Raw genomic sequence first — 13,218 nt, forward strand, 5'->3', positions numbered from 1 at the left:
TACATCACTGCTGCTGGGAATAACTGTAGGGACTGATATCAATGTCCACAAATCTGATGAACAACTGACGAACATGCTGACTTTCGCACTCATAGTGACAGATGTTTCACTGCCAGGCCACAGTCAGTTGTGAGGCTCTGCTGTGGCAGCCAGTGTTCTCATGGCACTCATCTTGTTAAATATTGTCACTGTTTCTTTTCATCTTACAAAAGACAGCGGAACTGTCTCTGCATTATAATATTCAGGTGATAATGAAGAAGAAAAGTATCTACTGAAAAACACGTATTATGTAAATACATGAAATTATTTCATCGTTCATTCCCTCGAATGTAAAATTTTTATACCTTTGTTTCTCTAACAACTATTTTGAAATTTGTATTAAAGTTGCTTGATAAAAGTTTTCTTATATTACTCTCAAAATTCCCGTATCTTCTTTCTTAAAGTGGTATACATTTCATGCTGTATTAAATTGCAGGGCTTTCACTGAAATCTTTTATTCTTCAGACACTTCTCTCATACTTCAATACTTAAACATATTTCCTACAATACAAGCATCAATCAATCATTTTAATAAATATTTACATTAAATAAAATTATTAAAACTAAAGTTGCAGACAATGACAATATTTATCACAAAAGCTATAAGAAAGATACAGGTTAAATTTACATTTTATAAAGAAAAGTTTCACCTCCATCTACAATCTAAAATTAATTGTACTTTGCTCAGGCTGATGAAGGTCAAACACTTTCAACTGTAACTTTCAGTAACATATCAATGCGGATGCTCTTAACTGGAATCACACGTAATAGTACACTCAAAACATTTTAAAAATACTTCAGTATTTTGATGAAAGTTAAATATACCATCTCACTGTGACTAGTTCATTATTTTGTCTTAGGTTCAGCATATACACTGCAAATCTGAAGAAACAACGCAACTGACAATTTCCTTTATTATTGCTTATGAACAATTTAACATGAAATGTGATGTCTGTGTTAAACAGTTTCTGTTACTCACATTTTTTCTCTTTTGCCTCAGGAAAAACTGCTTTTTAACATAGTAAACATTAACACTGTGCACAGAAAATACTATATTGTAATAATCTCAAGGATGAAGAACTTTAAAAGTAAGGCTATGATGAGATTTCAAATAGCTTCCTCTTACAGTACAATAGTAAAAGTTAGTACAAAAAAAAGTAAATGTATTCCAGTAGGAAGCTGAGCAAACAGAAGTAAAACTGATAGTGTTTCAGTGAATAGTGTTACAGAGAGAAAATTAAACAATAGTACATCAGTTTCGTAACAACAAATGTTCCATAAAACCAAATGATCAACTTGAATAACAATTTAATATTATCCCATGCACAGTTGCTTTCAACATTTTGTGGTTATAATTCAATTTTAAATTATGGCTTTATCACATATTGTTTCACTCCTCATTCACTCAATTTGCCTTTATCAGTCTACTTACAGTCTGCCTAGAAGTATCAGTTCTTAGACTTTTTTTCCCACATTAATAACGTCAAGATAAATTTTTTTTCAACATTATTTATGATCAAATGTCTATGACGACACCAGTCCTTATTGAAATGTGTAACGGTTTTACACAAGATTGAACACATGACAGTAACAGTATCACCAGCTATACTGTTCAAGTTGTTTTTGTATAAAAGTAAATGGATCCTGACCTGAAATGTTTTGATAACAACATTTTCTGAACTCTGTTTACTTGAATATCCTCTGAATCACAGCTCAAGTACTGGACAACATGAGGGAATGTAACATTCATTTTCTTCTTAGCAGAACTTTATTGCATCTGTTTTGAATCCATTGTCATGTTTTTAGAAACACTGCAGACACATAATTAAGATTTCCTATAGAAAATTGTGAATTCCACAGTAACATTTTGGTTCTTTATAACTTCAAATTCATTGAAGAATGGGCAGACTGGCTGTTAAGCATGCAGACACTAGTGCAAGGAGATGGATTCTCCTTCCAGTAACAATTACATTGCAGTGCACAATACCATTTGATTTTCTCACTGCCTTACAGATGGTGTTTGCTGTTGGTCCTTGGGGCCAAATAAACCTCTAAAAGTTGCTAAGTCCTTTGAAATATAGCAACTACAACACGAAGGAATCCTGAAATTGTCAGGTACTGGTTCACCATTTGGCTGCAAAGCTAGCAGTTTCCTATATATGTATTTCTGTTTGCAATGTGTTTTGAAACCTGTTGGAACCACCAGCTTTGGATCACAAGGTGACTGCTCCTTCCTCCTGAAACAAATTTGGATTTCTCTTAGCAACCACAAAATAATAATTAATGCTGCTGCATGTACAAAGAGCAACATATTGTGAGCTAGTGTGAAGGACACAAACAAAAGGTGTAGTTTAGTATATAGATCATTTTTAATGAGAAAAGGTAAAGAAGAGAACTGTTGATGTATACAGTTAAAGTTCAGGAAAAGATCATTCATTGCTGAACTACCAAGAATGATGAATATTTTTACTCTTTCTGACTACAATATAGGTTTACTGTGAAATTCATGTGAAATACCTAATTAATTGAATTTAATGGTATAGAACTGAATACTATTTTAAAGTCGCATACTCAAAAATCTAATAGCCACAATAAGAAAGCAAACAGCTTAAATTTCTGAAATACTGTTTACCTCCACGCACACATTACAGTCCAACCACCATGGGCATTCTGTCACTCCACAGACAGACTGATAACAGATATGATTAGGTGTTAGACTACTTTGAAAAGAAAAAGGGAATATTGGTGTTTGATGTTTTCAGTGATATAACTAGTGAAAGAGGACAAGGTAACATGAGACAGATGAGGAGGACAAACAGGCCCACATCCAAAAGATAGACGAACTCAATCTCATGTTAAGCAAACATAACCTTATTAACACTCAGTTTGATATTTCTTGTTGGTTGCCTGCCTTCAAGTTCCCAATACAAAAGGATCAGAATCTAATCTAATGTAACCATGAAAGGATACTCTGATCAGCTTTAACATGACCTTAGCTAAGCGCTGAGTATGGGGCTCAAGTGACAAAATTCATTTATTGAAGATCATATTTCATGTAATCAGGTCTAAACATTGTGCCCAAAGTTTTTACACTACATAAGACTTCAAAAATTACATTATTCACAGTAAAATGCTATTATCAACACAATAAAAATCATGATCCCAAGGGAACTATTAAATTCTATTTAAACAATAAAGACTTTTGATATACTTTTTTGATGCAGTAAATCCTGTGGCCTCTGGATGCCGAGCATCAAATACAAGTGTACCTTGCTATGTTGGCCTGGACTTTGATTTGGTGACTCCGATAGTGTGTGGTGGTTTTTAAGATGATTGAGCTTGTATTCACTGGTACTGATTTGGGCTCATGTAACTTGCAGTTGAAGAATTCATTTTCTACTACATTTCTGGCCATCAACTTAGCACTAAGCTTTGTTTCGACAACCTATGTAGTTTGCTGCTCTGACCTGTTTAATTTGTCTCAGGTTAATACATGTAAATGTCAGTAAGGATTTCAAAACCATGCATGTTACTGAAGCTTCATGGAGACAAAGTTTATCAGATTGTGGCAGCAGCAGCAGCAGCAGCAGCAGCAGCAGCAACTGATGGTGGTGGTCATGATGTAACAGTTATAATTGTAACTACACCAGGAACAGCTGCAGCAAATACGAAGACACTAAGATATTAATGTGACTGAAATGCATAGCAGAGCAGGACATTGTGCAGTGAACAGCACCAATACTACAGGTATCTATGCCACTGTTGTCAGCTCTAAGCTTATACTACATGATGATTCAAAGGGACTGTGAATAAATTTCTCCAACAATTTCTACTGTTTTGCAAAACTAATAACATTTTTGATACTCATGTTCTTCCTCTTCTATTATTGTCTTCTAGAAGCCACATTTATGAGCCGGTTTAAAATACACAACCACTCCCTCATGGAACCTAACAATTTGTCATTTAAGGTCTGTGTTGTTTGTTGTTAATTTGTTTCAAGATGCAAATGCATGTATTAGGTGCTAGGCTTAATTTCAATTGGTATAATAAAAAAAGGGAACCAATTAAATAAATCTAGGTTGGCAGACCTTTAGGGTCTTGCTTGACAGTGTAGTTTTCTGCATACAGAATGTAATACATCTTATGCCAAATCTTCAGTTATGGATGTCGTATTGAGCCTAGTTTCCCACAAAGAAGTTCAGGCTAGTGTTCTTAGAAAGTCTGCTCATAATTTAAGCAAGGTTCAGTCATTTGAAATTGCATCAGCCGCACAACATGCCTTCAGTGTTGACTCATGAACTGCACATGTGTCTGACATTGACATAAACGTGACAAAATTGCAGGCTGCTGTCTGTCAAGCTCTTCCACGTCTTTCACAGTGGTGCTGTCAGTCACTACAAAACCAATTAAACTGACAGTCTCACTGGCCATCAAAAACATGGATGTTAATTTCCAAGTGGATACTGGAGACTGTGTACACCTAGTTAACACTAAAACCTACTGACATATCACTCTCCATCTTTGGAGAAAGCAAATATTCACTGGTAATGCAGAGTAATCAATCTATTGCTTTTGAAGGCCAACTAACAGCCAGAGTCATGTGTAAACATGTGTGTAAATAAACAACATTCTTTTGTAGTTTCTTCACCACTAGCAACTAACATTTTTTTTTCTTTTAGGCACACTTACTCACTGTAGTTTTCAAAAACAAGATTCAGTTGACATCATATCTGTCAGCTGTTGTGCTGTTTTTTGACATTCCCTTCAGTTGTTTTATTGATGGTATTCAACTCTCACAGTAAATTTTGAAATTATTCAATTTTATCTTCACATGTGGTATAAACAGAACATATAACAGTAGTGAATATAATCTCATTTAAATGCACCAACACAGTAAGTGTCATCACAAAAGTATGTAGCCAAAAAAACTAGAAAATTATTATTTATTTTCTTTTTATGAAAATACCTGAATGAAAAGGTCATGTGATGGGAAACATCACAGAGTAACTCAGCTTATGTAGGATTGTAAGTGGATGATATTACACTCACATCATTATGTGAACTACCAAGAAATCAATCAACCTAAAATTTTGCTGGCTTGTCAGCTATAACAGTCCCACACATTCGTTTCTCATCATAAAGTTGCACCTAGTTGATTTCTATATAGTAACTGTCATATCTACTACTCATGACAGTAAAACAAGATAGTGTTGCTATAACATAGTGATATAAAATGTACCAACAAACATCAAAAGCATTATGAATTGTCTACCATTCATCTACACTCCTGGAAATTGAAATAAGAACACCGTGAATTCATTGTCCCAGGAAGGGAAAACTTTATTGACACATTCCTGGCGTCAGATACATCACATGACCACACTGACAGAACCGCAGGCACATAGACACAGGCAACAGAGCATGCACAATGTCGGCACTAGTACAGTGTATATCCACCTGTCGCAGCAATGCAGGCTGCTATTCTCCCATGGAGATGATCGTAGAGATGCTGGATGTAGTCCTGTGGGACGGCTTGCCATGCCATTTCCACCTGGCGCCTCAGTTGTACCAGCGTTCGTACTGGACGTGCAGACTGCGTGAGACGACGCTTCATCCAGTCCCAAACATGCTCAATGGGGGACAGATCCGGAGATCTTGCTGGCCAGGGTAGTTGACTTACACCTTCTAGAGCACGTTGGGTGGCACGGGATACATGCGGACGTGCATTGTCCTGTTGGAACAGCACGTTCCCTTGCCGGTCTAGGAATGGTAGAACGATGGGTTCGATGACGGTTTGGATGTACCGTGCACTATTCAGTGTCCCCTCAACGATCACCAGTGGTGTACGGCCAGTGTAGGGGATCGCTCCCCACACCATGATGCCGGGTGTTGGCCCTGTGTGCCTCGGTCATATGCAGTACTGATTGTGGCGCTCACCTGCACGGCGCCAAACATGCATACGACCATCATTGGCACCAAGGCAGAAGCGACTCTCATCGCTGAAGATGACACGTCTCCATTCGTCCCTCCATTCACGCCTGTCGCGACACCACTGGAGGCGGGCTGCACGATGTTGGGGTGTGAGCGGAAGACGGCCTAACGGTGTGCGGGACTGTAGCCCAGCTTCATGGAGACGGTTGCGAATGGTCCTCGCCGATACCCCAGGAGCAACAGTGTCCCTAATTTGCTGGGAAGTGGCGGTGCAGTCCCCTACGGCACTGCGTAGGATCCTACGGTCTTTGCGTGCATCCGTGCGTTGCTGCGGTCCGGTCCCAGGTCAACGGGCACGTGCACCTTCCGCCGACCACTGGCGACAACATCGATGTACTGTGGAGACCTCACGCCCCACGTGTTGAGGAATTCGGCGGTACGTCCACCCGGCCTCCCGCATGCCCACTATACGCCCTCGCTCAAAGTCCGTCAACTGCACATACGGTTCACGTCCACGCTGTCGCGGCATGCTACCAGTGTTAAAGACTGCGATGGAGCTCCGTATGCCACGGCAAACTGGCTGACACTGACGGCGGCGGTGCACAAATGCTGCGCAGCTAGCGCCATTCGACGGCCAACACCGCGGTTCCTGGTGTGTCCGCTGTGCCGTGCGTGTGATCATTGCTTGTACAGCCCTCTCGCAGTGTCCGGAGCAAGTATGGTGGGTCTGACGCACCGGTGTCAATGTGTTCTTTTTTCCATTTCCAGGAGTGTATAAAGCACCATACCATGTGTTTAAAGAAGAAAATAAGCCCTAAGATTACAAATATTGCTAGACACTAATACCAAAAGCTAAGACATTACCACACGTATGGGCTGTTCATTGTGAACAACAGATGAAAAGCATCAATGGATCAAGCCAGTCATAAGTGGAATTATCTATGATAGCATGGAACATACCCAACCAATAAAGGTTATATCATAATTAATAGTGAAAACTGACACAGATGGAAATATGCTATACCAGAAGCAAAAACATGAATCCACAAATGAGCCATTTATGAGACTTAAGAATGTTTGATTACGAGACACTATTGACTTCAGTATGAAATATTGTCTCTGTAAGTAGAAATTTAATAGGAATGTTTATTTTTTATTATATATACTTTCGTCTGCATAAGTTTTCACTACTAATTATGGTACAATATATACAGGCTGGTAACTGAATGCATTATCATGGCCTGATAATGTTTACATGCAACGTGTTGGATCTTGGATGATATTTCTTTCCATATATGCTACTCCATATCAGCATGCATATTGACTATGCAGGCTCATTCAAAATGTCCTTGTGGTGTATTGTACTGAGGCTCTCTCTACCTTCTCAAAGGTTGCCTGGATGTTGGCAGCTACTATCTGAGCACAAGCAACAATCTTCACAATAACAGGAGTGCCACACACTATCATATCTTGCAACGGCCAACAGCTCACATCAACTGAGATTAATTCCTTTTACCAGAGGAATAGCATAACACATCTCACCACTGTTCCTTTTCATCTGTGTGTAAGTCAGGAGCAGTGTGGTCAGTCAGAGGGCTTAAGGATCATGTGAACAAGATTATGAAAACAGCAACATTTGTGGAAGTCCTAACATCTTTTCTTGCTATGCATCGATCCACCTTTATGCATGGCCATAAACTAGATGCTGCAGTGGCATGGGCATTCTAATTTTTTCCATCTCATGTGCCCAACCCAATTAGGTAAGTCATTCCAGTCAGGTCCATACTAATGTATGGTTTCTTCTGTCTGGAACCGCACATTCTGCCATACATTGGGTTGATGTCAGGTGGTTGGCACTGGCTGTAGTGGCTGGATGAAAGACCTACTAATGACATCAAAATTTGATCTGGACATGACAACTAAATGACCTAATACCCTCTGTATAACCTCATTAGGACTCAGATTGCTTCTTGACACCACCACCACCACCACCACCACCACCACCAGTTATGCCTCAGCTCAGGGCCACATCACTGCCTTCCAGACTTTCACACTGTATTTACAGAAGCTTGTCACCTCCAAGCACTATGAAACAGCTTTCCTTTAAAGTTCTAGGTATTCTGAGATGATGATGATGATGATTATTTATGAAAGGGCTATTACAATGTAGTACCCCAAAAACTAATAAGGTTTCTTTCTATTTTGTTATATCCCTATCCATGACTGAACACTTCCACTTTTCAGTAAGTAGTCTTCTTTATCTAGATATTTTGTAACTTTGTTCAATAATTTAATCCCCATGTGATAGAGCCTGTTGACTTTATCCTTCTTTGCCTCCCAGGTGACAAATACCTGCTGTTCTACTGTTATGAACATGTACATTTTTGCTTATATTCTTATAGTGCTTTTAATATTAATGTTTTACAAGGTCTGCAACTTTGCTTCTGCCATTTTTTCTCGAAGTTCAAGACTTTATTGTGAAAAACTTACAAAAAATTTATGATTTAAATTATTGGCCATCATTGGTCACTGCTTTCTCCTAGCTTTAGGGCAGCAAAAGAATCCCACAGTGTATAAACTGGGCATCTTTTGAGGGGAACCATGAATAGATCCAATTTTGCACTTGTTCATATGACCGTAAGTGCTAGTTAGCTAGGTCAAGTGTCATAGATCGAGAAAGGTGGCAACCAGAGGGAGGAATATCTGGAGAATACAGTGGGTGGGGTAGAACTTCCCATTTCAACGTTTCCAAGTATATTTTGATGGGATTTTCGATATGGGGTCATGCACTGTCGTTCTGCAAAATCATATTCTCATGTCTATCACTGTAGTGAGGCCTTTTGTCTTTCAGTGTTCAGCTCAAACACATCAATTGCTTTCGATAATGATCTCCTGTGACTGTTCCCGTCAGTTGCAGTAGCATTGAAAGCTCTCTCTCTTTCACAACCATGCTGGTCTTAAACGTCAAAATTACCATTCTTCAAGCATGGAAACCATTTTCTGTGAAGTTCTGTCACTAACAGGCGTCTCATCATAGGTCTTACCCAGCTTTTTATGAGCCTCAGCCACAGATTTCTTCATATCAAAGCAGAAAATTAAAACCTCCTGCAGACGACGAGAATTGGGCTCATAAGTTGACGTATTCAGTTGAGAATAACATCATGATGCAATCAAAAATCGACTGATATTTTGATGGTGTTATGTTCTCAAATGCCTAAGCTTACTGTATGACACTTAAGATGAATGACTTGCACCACTACTTTCCACTACTGCCATCTATTGCAAAACAGCGGAAGTAAAGTTGTAGACCTTACAGAAATACATAGTGTCAATTGTGTAGATAATTTCTCATTCTTAAGCATACCTTTAAATTATTACTCAAATCAAATATTATGTAAAATCTTAACTATTTTTGAAAGATGAATACTGTATTTATAATACACTATTTATGTGCTTACAGCACACTCCCATTCTTCAAATCCACAGGTGGTGAAGAGATAAACTGGTCAAAAATAGACCAATGCCTTTGTTCTTAAATTCAGAACTTATGATATTGTCCTCATGCATAAACTGATTTTCCTATTTCCTGGAGAAAAAGAAGTATATGGTGTTCCCACAACAGACGCTCATTCAACATTACACCAAGGATGACAGTTGTCTCATCCAGTTTTATTTCTGTCATCATCAGACACAACATTCCATTACACTCCATCAGTTTTGGGTTTATCTGAGAGTACATTGGACTTGGTTCACTGAGATTTAAGTTTAATAGAGTACCAGAGGTTGAAAATAATGCTACAGTTGTGAAGTTCTTTTATTATCACACAACCTGAATCTAATAAATAATTTCCTTTCACCATTGCAAAAGATCACTCACTAACATGGTGGTAAACACACACAGAAATTGCGCACTTTTCCTGCTGCTTCACAGGACACATACTGTTGACACACACATCAGTGGAAAATGTTATAACTAGCCCAAAATATGCCATATCACCTGAAGAGAGTTGCCATCTAGTGGACAAAGCTCAATTAATACCACCCTTTCAACAGCAGACTGATAACTTGTCATTCCCAACAGCTACTAGCCACAGAATGTAGTGATTGAATATATCCATCCAACTCGCAGTGAATTAGTAGATTGTGAACACACATAACTGTCATGCCCATTGAGAGGATTAATCTTAACTTATGGGGATCCCAAATTCTTGAACAGTATTGAACAATGTGTTGCACCAAGATTCTGTATGCCATCTCCTTTATTGATGTGCTACACTTTCCCAGAATTCTCGCAATAAAATGAAGTCAACAATTTACCTTCTCTTCTAATAACCTGATATGCTCATCCCATTTCATATCACTTTGCAATGTTATGCCTAGATATTTAACTGATGTGAATGTGTCGCACAGCACACAACTAATGCTGTAACAGAAAGTTATAGGATTCTTTTTCCTACACATACATATTAACTTACATTTTTCTTGATTTAGAGCAAGCTGTCATTCATCAAATCAATCAGAAATTTTGTATAAGTCACCTTGTACTCTCCTACTTTCATTCAGTGATGACACCTTCCCATACACCGCAGTGCCATCAACTGACAGCTGTAAATTGCTGTTCACCCCATCTGACAGATCATTTGTGTATATAGAGAATAGGGATGGTCCTATCACATTTATTTCACCACTGCAAACTGTTTCAGAAACCAAAGCAAAATGGTGCAACATATTTGTTAAGTGCAGTGTCATACAGTAATTTATTTTCTGCATTTGAAGGATAACACCACCACAACAAATCATGCTGAGTTTATGATACCAACGCACCATCATATGATGCAGTGGTTAGATAGAACAGATGCATCCAGTGTGGTCTAACAAGTCTAAATGACAAATTTAGTGGAAGACCATCAATATGTTAAAAACAAGAAATCCTAAGAGAAAGGCAGACCCTGGTGCTTTTAGACCAGTGTATCACAACAAGATAGTGCAAAAAGTGCAGATCTGTCATGTACAGATTTTGATCTTGCATCATATTTTAAGCATGGTGACCACCTACTCGGTTCCACAGCTTCTCACACCCATTCAAAAACCCCAGCAATCTGAGGCAGCAGTGGAAGTGTTGCAGCTCTAAGAAGCCAATCTAGATGATGTCACTAGCTGCTTATTCACCATGGACAAGTGCTAGGTGTAGCACTGTGACTCAGACAAATGGGAAAAGCAAGCACCAGCACCAAAACAGGTGAATACCCAGCCATCATCAGGCAAAATGATGCTGAGTGGTTTTTGGGACTGTTATGAAGTGGTGTTAACAAATTATGCTTTTAAGGGGGAAAACCATCACAGGAGAATACTATCAAAAATTCCAGGAGAGGTTATGACAGGCTCTCAAGATGAAGTGTTGTGGGAACTATCCAAGAGAGTGTTTTTAATCCCTGATAATACACTAACCCATTCAGAACAGGACTAGGTCGTACACGGTACTTCTCTAGTCTCCCAAATTTTGCCTCACCACCTACCATGGCAGCCAGTGATTTCTTTCCCTTTTCTCAAATGAAGAAACAATTCTGTTGCAGGTGTTTTCAGGATGATGACAAGATGATGTTTGAGGTGAAACATTTCCTGAACAGCCAAAATTCAGACTACTTCAACCAAGGTCTCTGCCAAGACATCTAACATTGGGGTAAGTGTATTGGTCTGTAAGGCTGATTGTGTAGAGCAGGACTATTATCATCACCTAGTATCACAGTCACAGCTAGAGTTTTTTGGCATAATATTTAAAGTCTTATGACTACCTCTTGTATCTCACAAGTACAATGAAAATAATGTGGACTTTATCCAGGTTACAGAAAACATTGAGGATTTATGCAGAGGATTTGGTGAAAAATAAATGAAAGTACTCAAAGTAGTTGGGCAGGAAACAGCCTGTCCAGCAACTTATTCTATAGGATTAAAGAAGGTCTGGCTGTAGCAAACAGCAGCAGCAGCAGCAACAACAAGAACACACACAAATATGGGTTTTTGTGAAGGTTATGTAACATCTTGATCAGCCCCATTTAACTCTGCTGTCAGCAATGTAGCCTAACATTTTAATGAATTGCTGCTGAATGATTTAGACAAAAAAATCTGAAATCCTTAGTCAGATGTTACAAACCGACTTTATTAATGAATTTCCCAACTCATGTACCACAAGATAGCAAAACCACAATTGATACCATTTTCATAAAATTGATGAAGCTGAAAAGTTAAACATTTAACAACCTGTTCATTTAATATCTGGATACATATTGCAACAGCAACAACAAACACAATTTACAGAACATAGTACTTTCAACACATTAAGACAAGTACAACTTGTACTTGTCTTAATGTGTTGAAAGTACTGTGTTCCGTAAATTGTGTTTGTTGCTGCTGTTGCAATATGTATCCAGATATTAAATGAACAGGTTGTTAAATGTTTAACTACAGGTTGTGTGTAACACTGAACACATTGACTGGACAACAGTAACAAAGGTTACATAATAGGCTGAGCACTCATTTGAGATTGCTTAAATAATACTGTTTGTTTGGTGGCTCACCAGAGCACACCAGGGGGTTGACCCAGATGGCACCTGTAAGTGGACCTGTGAACTGTACAGATCTCTGAAATTGCATACATCATGAGTGAAGGTACATGAGATAACTAGTAAAGATGAGTAGTATAGCACCATACATCTCCGGGAAATATACTGGTGAAACAGTAAAGCTTATTAATGATACCAGAACACAGAACTATGAGAGTAACAAAAAACAGGTGGAATGAGATGAGGCATACATCGAATCAGACATTAAAGCAAAAATAAATTCATTTGATAATAAATATGTGCCTATAATTTACAGTTGCCTTTCCAAACAAGTTTTCATCACTTTTTAAATATAGCAGCAAATGTAGAGTCAAATATGTTATTTCAGCTGAAGAAGTGTCATGTGTACTGAACATGTTATCCACAAAATTTAAACAAATTTTAGAGGCAGCACTAACATCTTTCAGTGAAATTAAGACAATTTATAAGTACTCAAGAACTAAATCGCACAAAGCGCTGATGGAACTTTGAACAGGAGCCTTAATAAATAGATTCAGGTACAGATTAAAAAATGGCATCAAACCTCTTTACAAGAAAGCTGGTAGGAAATATTTTATTATCTATCATCCAATTCCCTTACTAATAACTTTTCTCAAAATATTTGAGAAAGTATTGTGCTCCCTATTAC

At 38.3% G+C, this 13,218-nt stretch overlaps 1 protein-coding gene across 1 annotated transcript in view; it reads right to left on the reverse strand.

Moving 5' to 3' along the window:
- Positions 1–529: 529 nt before the first annotated feature.
- Positions 530–13,218, reverse strand: part of LOC124555398 — a 498,627-nt gene continuing 485,938 nt past the window's right edge. Inside the window, exon 8 of the mRNA XM_047129294.1 lies at positions 530–2,276. Within this exon, the coding sequence (XP_046985250.1) occupies positions 2,039–2,276 (238 nt within the window). The 3' untranslated portion in view covers positions 530–2,038. The remainder of the gene's footprint in view (positions 2,277–13,218) is intronic.

Source organism: Schistocerca americana, chromosome X, assembly GCF_021461395.2.
Source record: "Schistocerca americana isolate TAMUIC-IGC-003095 chromosome X, iqSchAmer2.1, whole genome shotgun sequence".
Lineage (NCBI taxonomy): Eukaryota > Metazoa > Arthropoda > Insecta > Orthoptera > Acrididae > Schistocerca > Schistocerca americana.